The sequence below is a fragment of the Populus alba genome, chromosome 16 (genome assembly GCF_005239225.2).
Source record: "Populus alba chromosome 16, ASM523922v2, whole genome shotgun sequence".
Lineage (NCBI taxonomy): Eukaryota > Viridiplantae > Streptophyta > Magnoliopsida > Malpighiales > Salicaceae > Populus > Populus alba.
Genome location: NC_133299.1, coordinates 13,557,416 through 13,570,522, shown reverse-complemented (window position 1 = coordinate 13,570,522; position 13,107 = coordinate 13,557,416). Strand labels below are relative to the sequence as shown.

At 31.8% G+C, this 13,107-nt stretch overlaps 1 protein-coding gene and 1 pseudogene across 1 annotated transcript; both read right to left on the bottom strand.

Annotated features, from left to right (window-relative positions):
- Nucleotides 1-3,480: 3,480 nt before the first annotated feature.
- Nucleotides 3,481-6,666, bottom strand: LOC118037513 (ran-binding protein 1 homolog b-like; annotated as a pseudogene).
- Nucleotides 6,667-8,185: 1,519 nt separating this feature from the next.
- On the bottom strand, nt 8,186-12,905 carry LOC118037512 (ERBB-3 BINDING PROTEIN 1). The gene is made up of 10 exons (XM_035043504.2): nt 12,718-12,905; nt 12,511-12,638; nt 12,322-12,406; nt 12,070-12,219; nt 11,828-11,981; nt 9,201-9,416; nt 8,975-9,111; nt 8,789-8,880; nt 8,497-8,676; nt 8,186-8,399 (listed from the first exon to the last, which is right to left on the bottom strand). The coding sequence occupies exons 2-10, from the start codon at nt 12,602-12,604 to the stop codon at nt 8,317-8,319; spliced, it is 1,191 nt and encodes a 396-aa protein (XP_034899395.1). The 5' UTR covers nt 12,605-12,638; nt 12,718-12,905; the 3' UTR covers nt 8,186-8,316.
- Between the last annotated feature and the right edge of the window lie 202 nt (nt 12,906-13,107).

Here is a 13,107-nt window from a genome sequence, read left to right as displayed (position 1 = left end):
CTAATTAATTTCAGAATCTAGATAAGATGATTATTTTTTTATACATTGAATAATATTATTATTAGTACAATATTGTTTATTTCTTTGAAAATTATTAAGGCAGTTTGTGTTTTTATTCTAATCATTAGTTTGTTTATTAGTTAAAGTAATTTCACTCCATTAGTGAATCATGATTTTATAGGGCAAAGCCTAAGCATGTTTTTTGCATTTTATTTTTTTTAATACCGAGAATATTTTATGTATAAGTTTTTAATTCTCAATATTAAAAATAAAAATAAATAAATTTTTTTTATTATTTTTGAAATTTAGGTAAGCCCTCATGGCTTTAATAAACTTGTTATTAAATTCATAATGTATACAAAATATAAAAATTGTTTTTTTTTATTATTATTATTTTTAAAGAAAAAATGCTAAATAATACAATGTATTTTTTTTTCATATTTTTGTATTAAAATGGAAACAAGATTTTTTTTTTTTGATACTTGACCACATGCAATTTAAATATAAATGTATTTTTTATTGAAGAATTTTTTGTTGTTTTAATATTTTCTAACAAAAAAAGATTTATTTAATATTGGGAAAAACACCTTACATATAAGTTTATAATCTCAAATATTAAATATTAAAGGGTAAAAAAAATAACATAAAAGATTGACCCAAAATAATTGCAAAATTATTCTTTAAAAATTTGAGATTTAATTGATATTTAAATAAGATTATGTTTGGTAAAACACAAAAAAAACAATAAAAGTACAAGGCTACTGAAAAAATGTTAGGACATGTTTTGCCAAACATAATTTTAAAGACTATAAAACATATTTTTTTTTTAAATCTTGTCAAACATAGTCTTAAAGCTTAAAAGGATCAAGCTTGTTAACATGGACTAAGCTTTCCTAGCCTTAGCTAAAAACCAAGAACACAACCCATGCTCATAAAAAATAAATAACAAAGATCAAATGAATATTTTGGTTGAATTTTACCAAGAACATAATGAAAATCAATATAAACCCAGAAACCTAATTGAAGTACATCAAATAATAGGATATAAAAAGATAAAACATAGAGAATCAAAGTATTATAAGGCATCAAATATTAAAAATAGATTATGAGATGCATGAATCAAAAGTTAAAAAAAAATTTATTTATTAAAAGCTTGGTTTATTTATTCATTAAACAAGAAGAATGATAATATATAAATATAGACTTTGATTTGAGCTCACAAGAAAGGCTAAAATACCATATATATATATATATATATATATATATATATATATATATATATATATATATATATATATATATATAAAAGCTATGAACATTCAAATGAAAATCTAGAAAACCATAAAAAACTAACTAAACTTATAAATGACTAAAAATCTTAAATGTGACCTAAATCTTCCTAGCACAACTCAAACATGTCTATTATAATTTTACTTGAAATATAAAAAACTCAAGAAAATTAAGAAACTGCAACCATGATCCAAATCAAATCACATAAAAAAATTAGAAACGCATCTTTTCAACCATAAACATCATAACATTGATTTAACATGTGTTTTCAATCAATCTTAACACTAAAACAACTTGATTAAATCCAGTATCTTGTCAAGAATAGTCTATAGTTATAGTTTTGGTAAATTATTTATCAATACATATAATCAACTCAAATTCAAATGATTAAACAAAATTTCAAAACATTATAGATCCTACTTAAACACATTAATAACAAGATAGTAACAGTCATGAAAACATCAAACTATGTATTTAAATCTTCTCTAAAATATATTTTGCTATTAAAACACATACATAACTTTGAATCTAACAAATAATCACTACAAATAAACAATAAACATTAAAATATGAATTTAATAGGGGTTAAATGAGGGGTGTGCCTACACCCTCTTACGAGATTCAGTTTATACTTTTTTCCACAATGTTGTCCTTTTTCTTTGGAATTTCTTGTCTCTTTCTTTTTATTCCTAGCCCTTAATCCTTGGTTTGTGTGTTCTTCTTCCGTTCTTCTTCGTCCAACCTTTTGCACCCTATTTTTCAAGTATTTTCACTATAAAAAACCTGGATCTTTTATTTCTCTCTATAATTTTATTGTTTTTTATCCTTCCCTCTTATTTAAAAACATCATTTTTTATAAGAAAAAAAAAAAACCAGGAGATTACAAAACCTTGGTGTTTTTTTAGAATCTAGGTGGCAATGCCATTTTCCTCTCTTCGATAATATATTCTCAAAGATTATGAGTGTGAATCCTAAAAGGAGAAAGTACCTTCAAAAACTTATTTTTATTTTTATGGGTGTTTTCTTTTTCATCAAGGTTGATTGTGTAAGGTATTGTGTTAAAATTATTGTGGAACTTAGAATGTCAGTGTGCCATTAACATACTTGAATCATATAAAGAGGGTGTAAAACTATCATTAAAAACAAATGACATTTGATTTGAAGATTGGTTCCTCATCAGTTTAGATTTGTTCAACACAATGGACGCTAATTGAGAACAAGATGTTGATTTAGTCAAGCTAAATAGAGTGTAAACGTTTGATGTAAATGGATGAAATTTATAGGTAAAGAATTTATTAGTAGTTTGGTGTCAATTATAGAGGTTGTTAGAAACGACATATTCATTTTTTTAAAGATGACTTCTTAATTAGCTTTTTGGGTGAAGAAGAGGAAGAACATTGACTAAACGACATGTCATTTGATTTTTTCATTGAATTTCAATTGACAAGTCGCTCGTTACTAAACCTTGAAAATTAGAGTTTTTAATTAGGATTTTTTATCTTTCTATTTTTCCCTTGTACTTGCATCCTTGTAAATATTGATTGGAATCTTTTAATTTATGAATCTCTTACATCTTAGTCTTTGTAACTTTTTTTAATTTGATCCTTAATCAACCTTCAAACTTTGAATCTCTTTTAATTAAGCCCTGGTTGCACCAATTAGGATCTCCAAAGTTCAATTGGGTCTTTAATTTTTCAATTATTGCAAATTAATCCAAGTTAGGCCTCCTTTAATTGAGTTCTTGATTAAGTTAACTAAACCTATTAAAAGTTTGGTCAAAGCTCCGCTTGCTCTGGTAAATTTTAATTTTAGTCAAATTAAATTTAAACCTTAAACTTTACTTTAATTAAGTCCTTATTTAAATCAATTAAGCCCTTTAAAAATTTAGCTAAATCATTAAGCTTGATTAATTCTTTCTAATTTTAACTATCCTTGTTGAACTCAAAAACTCATCTATTTGTATCCTAAAAATATTTTTTAATTTTGAATTTATAATTTTTTTGGATTTTTTATCATTTCAAAAAAATATTTTTTACATGAAAGAATTTTATGATTTATGCATGAAAATGGAAAGAAAACGATTGCTATGGCAACAGGATGTTTTCTGCTTTATAATCGGAGGTCAAAACGCCAGCATCATCTCGTAAATGCGACCTCTAAAAGCATTAGAAAGAACAGATGAAAACACGGTTTGGGAGAAGAAACAAGATGACCTTGCAAGCACACGTTCAGTCCATGGACCCAGGTTTCTGCAAAGGAAAATGATCTGTGACAAAATCTATTAACAATGATCCTATTTGACCAACAGGCAAACCAAAGCCAGCTGTCATCCACGGTTCCAACACAACCGGTGAACCGAATACATAAACTGAAACCCAAGCAGCTGACAACCAGTGAACCGAATACATAAACTGAAACCCAAGCAGCTGAGCTCCCTTTCATTTCTCTATGCAGACGAAGCAGGCTCGTCCTTCTTTTCTACCTCTGCCTTCACTTTATCGTCTGTAGTTTTGCTAACCTCTTTGGCCGCAACAGGTACCTCTTCCTTTTCTTTTCTTCCTTTTTACTATCCTCGACACTCAACTTCTCAACGAGTCCAGCAGCATCTGCAGCATCTTTACTCTCCGCTTTCTCTCTCTGAGTCTCAGCCACCTCTTCAACAGTCTCCTTGAAGGTCTTGCAATCTAATAAAAACCAAATCATCAAAGATATCACAAACCTACGCTCCAGAAATAACTTGCTTCATACACGAGAGAGAGAGAGAGAGAGAGACAATTGCATAATTAATTATGTTTCTAGATCAACATAAGCAGAGATCAGCTTCACCACGGTTCAGAAGTATGTCAACAAAAATGTAAGACAAAACCAAAGAGAAAAATGATGTGATATCAAGGGTGTGTTACTGAAAAACAGATTTCATTTGTTGAAAAAGACAAGTATTTTTTATTTTATTTGTTGAAAAAAATAAAAAATACATCAAGACTACTAGTAGTTTTCATAAAAAAAAAAAAAAAACCATAATTTATAATAGTCATATTAATATCTAGTATTTGTGATAATCTAATTGTAGAATATTAACTTTATTTCTTTCAAATTAAAACTTATCATGGAAATATTATATTAACTCAAAAAAATATTTGTATTAGATTTATAATAAAAATTTATGACTAACCACAAATGAAAGTGTAAGAAAAAATATTTAATATTTTACATTGCTAAAAAGTATTTGCATGTATATAAATGGGGAAAAAATTTATTTTTCATGTCTTTTCTTTATTTGAAAAATAATGGAAAACTTGTAAGGAAAATTGTGGAGAACCAAACTCAATATGAATTTGAAAAATTGAAAAACTAATTTTCAAGTTTTTTGAATTGAAAAACATTGAATTTGAACAGGAAGTTTCAATTTATTTTTTTTTACTTCAATTTTTCATAAAATTAAAGCATTATTATGTTTTTGAACAACTCCTAAGACTTCTAGCATTTCTTTGAAAACTCAGCATCACATTTCTCACTACAAGTTACCAAGTACTTATAAAGGGAGAAAAAAAAAGGACGATATTACTGATTAAATTCCTACCAAACAACACCTTTTCAGCATTTCCACAATTTTACTCTGAGCGTGTTAAAGAACTTCAGTGATACAAGTATTTACCATATGAAGCCACAAACACAGGAAGTACTCAATTTATTATCACGCAATCGTTAAAAACTTAAGAAGGAAACAAATCTTCAAATTGATGAAAAGCAGGGGAAAACTGCAGCTTCGAGAAGTTTTTTTTAAAAAGAGCATTTTTGCAAGAAATTGCGCAATATCAAGTCTAAACTAATATAAGTCATGTCTATCAAACTTCTTATATAATCAAAATCAGATTTAATGAGTTCAATCACTGTTTTATAACAAGATTAATTGCTTGAAATGCATTACGATGTTTATTGAGTGTTATATTTAATTGAACTACATTATTTGAGATATTGAAGTTGTGCTTGAAATCCAAAAGTGCCGAGCCCATATATCATACTCAATCCCTTGGGTGACCAAACTTGCTAATCAACTACATAGCCATGCCCATATATCACCTAAAATGCTCTTAAGTCAAAGACAATCAACACGGAACCTCTTTGCAGCCAAACCCACCAGGCAAAATACACATCCAAAAACAAGTTTGAGTTCACTCATTGTTTCAGTTACATGAATTTACCAAGACACATATGGCTACGAAGAAACTCTAATTATGCTTTCATTTCCCTTCCTCTCTCAGGCATTAAACATCAATTAGTTTCTGCTGAGCCATTATTATATAAACCATAAAGCACGTCTAAAAAACTTTCCTAGTTTGGAAATATTAAATGTTAATCAACATTCAAATTTGAAAAGACGGCAATGGCGACAGTCAAAAACCCTAAACTTCTACGAATTATGACGCAGTAAAGCATGAAAGAAGACATTCTCGACACCAGAAGATAATGCAAATAAAAGCAGATCAAAGAGTAACTGATACAAAAAAGCACGTACTTTCAACTGAAGGAAATCTTATGCAGAAAAGCTCATCCTTCAATTCCCCATCAGCAAAATCAGCAGCATGCCACAGACATGATTTGTCATTTCCTTGATGCTCTTGCACATTGATTGTCGGCAGAACTGAAATGCAACATCCATGCAACACAATAAGGCAAATACTTACCAAAAAACAAACATCACAGGAGAAAAAAAAACGACAGCCCATGTCCTATTTCTACGAATTAAAACCATCAAGAAATTGAAGAGTAAATTAGAGATGATTTAACAAGAAAGACATGCAAACCTAGATGGTTTGCGCAGATCTTGAGAGTCTTAGATTGGCGAAAAACAAGACGAACTTTGGCAGATTCTTTATGTTTCAAAAGCTTCACAGTCCCAACTCCTCTCTCTTTCCACTGATTCCCTTCTTTATCAAATCTATACAACTTCGCCTTCCTAAAAAAAAACCCATCATAAACCATTCACATTTTACTCAAAAAAATAAAAAAATAAACCAAAAACGTACAGATCAAGGATGGCATCTTCATCTTCCTCGCCAGTAGTAACAGCGACTTCTTCCAGCTTCACGATAGGTGCAACTTGAGCTCCAGTATCTTCATCCTCCGCTGCTCTAGTTGAAGTTGCATTCTCTTCTTCTCTTTCTTTGGTACTGTGTTCTGGCTCGCCTGCAGCTGTGGCGGAGATACTGCTTGCCATTTTTCAGATGGAGAGGGAATTTGAAGGATGATTTTTATTATAATTTTTAGGGGTTGGGGAGCGGAGCCGTAAGAGAAAGGCGGATGGGTGGGTGGGTGTCTGCCTGTGCACTGCACCCTTGCTGTGAAAAGAGGAGTGAGGATTGCGGCATTGCATGCGACGTGGGTCCAGTTTTATTACCTTCTCTTTTGCGCTTGACAAGTGTAAGACTATTTTGGTAATGTGCTTTCCTTCCTTTTTTTTTTTTTTTTTTTTAAGATAGATATTTTTACCCTGTTTCGTAATTTGATTCGTGGCTACTTAGATCTTTCGTAGCGGGCTGAAAAAAACATTGATATAAAAAAAATTCAAACCTCAAGTTACTGTGGTAATTTAAATAATATAAATAAATATATAATAAAAAAAAGAGAGATTTGAACCCATGAAATAATTAAAAAACCAAATACTAACCTAATAAAAGGTAAAAGTAATAAAATAAAACAAAACTTAAAAAAAAAAATCAGCTTTAAAAAAACAAAAAAGGTAAATATAAATATATCTTTTAAATCTGATTTAATTTTTAAAATTTACAACTTGTTAAATTCTGAATTCAAGTTCAATTTAAAAACTTAACTCTCAATCAATTTAATTTTAAATAATAAAATTATTAAAAAAACTCATAAAAATAAAAAAAAAATAGCAAAAACAATAATAAGGGTAGGTTTTGAGAGACAGGAGAGAAAAAAAATTCAAAGATGGAATTTGAAAAAAAAAATTACACCCAGAAAATCAAATAACAATTAAAAAATTAAATTTAAAGATCAAATTGGAATGATTAAAAAATCATGCTAACTATTTATCTGCAATGCACATGGTCACATAGGATCAATCGCAAGAGCTTTTAAAAGCTAAGTGTGATTTACTTAATTAAGCATTATAAAACCTAACTTTAACTATGACGGAGTGGGTGTATCAATTCAAAAGGTTAGGATTGATGTCTGATGCGTTAATTTTATTAAATTTTTATTTATTTATTTAGTTTTTGTTTGATTCTTCAGAATATATATATAGTTGTTACACACATAACAGATCTAACATTCGTGGACTTGATAATATATTAAGTTCAAGATAATATGGGTGTAACACACTTGCCAAATCCAAAACGTTTGGACTTGACAGTCAGTCAAGTCTAAGGTAGGAATATATTGGACTTAATAGTCAGCCAAATTTAAGATAATACGGGTCTGAAATACATGTCAGACCCAATATACTTGCACGTAACAATCAACCAAGTCTAAAGTAACGTTGGTCTGACATGCATGTCAGACCCAAGGTGTTTGGTACTTAGCAAGACCAAAATAGCATGGGTCTGGCATTTAAACTTGATAATCATCAAGTTTAAGATAATGATTATCCTTCTTTGGCATGACCAACCTCTTTTAGATCTATTCTCATAAAAGAACCTAATTTCTATATGCTTAGTTATACTTGATAGTTTAATCTTCCTTTACTGTTAGCATTATTATGAAGGTAACTGAAAGGTATGTGCATTTTCGGTGCCCTAAGGGTGATAAAAACTGGATCTAGATATCATGGGCACATGAACTAATCCAAGTGATTAACTATTCCACTTCTCCACTTTTGGATGAACACCTAAAACAGGGGCGATACGGGAAAGGTGAGTCGTGGCGAGGCATATGCAAGAAAAAATCGAATTGGGATCACTGTCTAGACACTATATTAAATCATCTCAACCGACAAGAGGTACAAAGAGGTGAATGGAGTAGCAAAACTGAACAAAATGGGCACATGTATATAGAGATACATTCCTAGACGGCGGTGGCCCCATTTGTAGTTGCATCCATGGGTTCAGCTTCTGTTGACTCCTCAGCTTTTTCGCCTGCTTTCTTAGCTGCAAAATTCAAGAAAAATTGAATTCGTATGTCACCAATATTCATGCTCAACGATGAGTTGTGTGTCCACTACGAATTATGCATTTGTATGCTCACCTTTCTTCTTTTTCCCACCACCCTTCTTCTTTGTCTTTGTACCCAAAGCTAGCCATGCCTTGATTTCAGGATCATCTATCGTTTTTGTAGGCTGCAACTCTTGCAGAGTATGCGATGTGATCCGATCTGATCCATTTGGCATTAGCAATACTGTGAACTTGATATGAGCAACGCAATCACCTGCAACATAATCAACCACAAGTCCCCAAATAAGCGCAGTTGCTAGAGCCCATAACTAAAAAACACTACTAAGGAAGAATGCAGTGAAACAAAGATACAAGGCAACTCTTACCGGGCTTTTCATGAAGAACTGGATATGGCTGCAGTAGATCATGATTCATACATTCGACTAATCCCAGCCGAGCCCTTTTCTCTTCGAGGGCTCTATTGCAAAGAAAACACAAACATGAATCTAAATTAAAGGAATAGAGGAATAAGAACAACAAAACAATTGAGTGATAGTGTAGGAAATACAAACCTTGCAGAGAATGGCATGATGGGAAATTTCTGATTGATTTCGCTGAAAATGAATCTGGAAGATTTCATCTTCAGGTGATAATTCTTATCTACAGCTCTCTTGTAAATTGTAGTTGTCTTCTCATCCAACAGCTTTGGCTGCAAATCAAACATAAATTTGAGCATACAAGAGCACAGAATTAGCAACAATGAAGTATGAGTCGTTTCATGAGTGGTGCAGTTATTACCTTGCCTTCTCCTGTACTTGTAATGATATCCACTGCATACACTTCATTTTCCTCAAATTCTGCATCATCAACTCTTGTGTCTGGATTAGAGACACTCAGAATTACCTTGTTTCCATCTATCACAAACTGCTTCAGCTGGTGGCTAAGGACACCCTCAACAATTTTGCAGTCATAAGCAGCAGCAACTTTCTGAATTGCTTCAGTTACATCTTTATTCTGCAGAAAAAGGAAATTCAATGAACAAAAAGATTGAGCAGAAAAATATCAGTAATCAGGAGGAGCAGATTTGCCAATTCAGATTTTAACCTTCCACATATCAAAATCTATTCAGTTTTATTACCTGTATTTTTATATTTATTTTGAAATATTTTGATAAAATGATAAATCCAAAACAAATCATATTAAAATATATGCAATTTTGTTTTCACTACAAATTGGACAAGACAGAATAACAAGAGCCTCAAAAATTTGCAATGGAAGAAAGAAAAGCAAGAAAAACTCTCAACAAAAGAAAAGAAGACAAAAGACATATAGGCTAAGGATGATTGAACATAAACCAACAATTGATAAAAAGGGTCCCAAACAATCAACAGTAGCCAGATTCAATATAGGCAACAGGAAAAGCAGTAAATTGATATTTAGCATCAATAAACTCGGCGAAGTTGCCTTTCTCTACACCTATGAATGTGCACAGCTAACACCATCTCACCTTTGAAGGAAAGCCCAGCTGGGAAAACACGGGAAAAAAAATGAACCCAGGAAAAATTAAAAATAAAAAGAAACTAATTCTGCCCTATCAGAGTAACTATGACATAAAAGCCTCACTTGGATGATGGTCCATGGCTTTTGAAATATATTCATCATTTAGGGGCAATACATTTTCAAAGATAACTCGGCGAAGTCAGATGCTTCTTTCAAAACAGCAACAAAAGGCTGAGTAAAGTAGGGGAAAAGGCAACATAAAAACACAAGGAGTTCTGAATCAACCTGTTGTGCAAGATACACCATGGGGATAACTTGCAGACATGCAAAAGTACTCCTGTTTTGAAAGAGACCATAAAAAGAACAAAATGATACACTATCAGTGTAACTATGACTATAAGATGCTTCATTGGACTTCAATCCTTGGCTTATGATAGTTTTCATCATATAGAGATCATCAACTGTGGGATGGTATAAGAAGAGCTGACTCGCCATAAAAACAGGAAAAAAAAAGGAACCACTAAAAGAATCAAAACATAGTGTAGAACAATAATGATTATGGACAAGAGATTCAGTTGCTTGAAGAAAATAATTATCATGAATTGATACCATATTATCGTTAAAAAAATAGCGCAAACCAATATTAAGATGTAGTCCTTTACAAGCAAATGGTATAATCTACATTGATCAACCTGGAGTGATTGAGGACAATCTAATCATATCAGCAACAGGGAAAAGAGGAAATCAACAGGCAATTGATCACCTCGGCAAAGTTGCTAGCTTTTTATTAATTTCATGAATAAATTGCTTCTTGATAATTTTCTAAACTTCAAAAGTTCCATTTTAGCATAAGCTAAAACGAACAACACTACTAAAGTAATATGTTAGAGTGCAGATATTGGCACGTACATGAATCAGGTATAATTTAAATAAATCAACCTAATGCACTCAAGTACAGCCATAATAATATTGGCAACAGGGAAAAGAGGAAATCAATAGGCATGTGATCACCTCGGCAAAGTTGCCATTATTTTAATTTTTTTTCTTGATTAAACTGCTACTTAATAGTTTTCAAAAATTGCTAAAGTTTGTTTTAGCATAAGATCAAGTAAAACCACTACTCTAATAATGTGTTATGGGCGTATAGATGTTGTTCTGTCTAGGAATTACATGTAATCTAAATATATCTAGATTAAAGCAGTAAAGTGCGGCCAAGGCAATATCACAACAGGGAAAATAGCAATTCAACAATAGATCACCTTGGCAGAGTTGCCCATATTCCCAGCTCTTAGTTTTACAGGTGCTGTAGTCAAATCTATTTTGAACTTGTCAAGTAACTCCTTGAAAGACTAATGGGTGAGAACAGATGCAAAACCACCACCACTAAATTGTCTAGTCTAATATGTAAAACCAAAAGACAGAATCACCCAGAAAAAAAAATATCAGGGTCCCTAATGCTTTCTAGGTTGAAATGTCAAAGCAACAAAAATGATACATCCAGAGCTAATTGATTACTGCACAAATATCCTCCCTGTCAGAGTAACTATGACAAAAGCTTCATTTGGACATGGGTCCATAGCTTGTCAAAATAGTTCGTCATTAGGGAACCCAATCTCAAACAAAAAAGGGGATTTCAGTCAATGGCATGAAAAAGAAAACTGTTCGAGTGCAAAACAAGAGACACCTCAAGATGGGTGGAAGTTATGATTAGAAAAGAAGAGATGTTAACAAGAACTAATGAGACAAGAGGGTGCTAATTGATTTAGCAAAATTGTCATGCATAGTAAAAAATTGCAACATGCAAAAACAATTCAATTTCACTGCTAAAAAATTTAACCTTCTCAAGTATAACAAGACAATCAGCGCAAAAAAAAAAAAAACCAGAATACATAAACACACTACTAGAGCACAGACAAATAAATTACCTTCTTTCCAGGCCTTACAAGCCTCAATGCAACTTCAGCGGCAGTGTTGGCTGCTGCAATAACATCAGCTGCCCTACCCGTTACTGGCCCTGACTGAAGAACATGGGTATGTCCAACAACAGCAATAAATCCATCTATATGACATCCCATGTCACTGCACACCAAGAAAACCCAAAACCCATTAACATAAAATATCACAAAAATGAATCCACAACACGAAATGACATTAATATGCTGCTTACATCTTGACAATATCTCCTTCTTCTAAGACTGATTCATCACTAGCAAGTGGAGAAAAATGGCAAACAGTGTTGTTGACAGAAACACAAGTAGGAAAAGCAACTCCCCTTTCAATCTTCTTCTTCACATTCTTATACATATTTCCAGATTGCCTACACATTCACACATAAAAATCAAAGCCCGTTATTTCTTAATCAATTTTATTCCACAAAATAATTATAAATTCAAAGATACAAGGATCATCAAATGTATACTCTCTGATATACGAATCTCCTTTTTCACAAATATCAACAATCTTAGCCTTCGGCTTGCATTCTGATATCGCTAACTGCAATGCCTCTGCCATAATTACCAAAAAATATTAAAACCAACACAAAAATCAATTTTAAACGAAAAATAACATTTCAATTAAAATACATAGGGAAAGAGAGTTAGAGACAAACTGTTGACAATTTCAGCGGCGCTTTTGTATTTGGTGACGACTTCAGGGGAAGTAAGATCCAACTCTCTCTCCTCTCTCTCGTCGTCTGACGACATCGTACTGATTCCTTTTGATATCAATAACCGACTCCTACAACATAAAAAAAATACTACTGCTATTATTAAAAGAAAAATTGATTGGATAAAAAAACGAAGAGAAGATAACTGACGGTGGCGATAATGGATTAGCGGCGGTGGAGGAAATGAGGGAAAGAAGGAGCTAGGGTTTTGAGAGAAAAGAAAAGAAAAGAGAAGCAGTTAAGTTGTATAAAAGGATGGTGAGACGGTGAGGTGGGAGCTCTAGGGTTTTGGTTCTTTGCGGCAGCGCTTGCCTTATATAGGAATTTGCTACACACTCTTGCTTCTGTAAGTAGGGTTTTTTTCCCTGTCTTCCTAGTTTTTTCAAAATATCTTATATTAATTGACCAATGTGCCCTTATTTATTTTTATATTTAGGTATGTAGTCGTATTATCCAAAGTAATAGTGTAGTAATAACGATAATCACAACAACAAAATAATTAACATTTCTGTGCCAAACAGGGTAATGGGAATTTTTTTA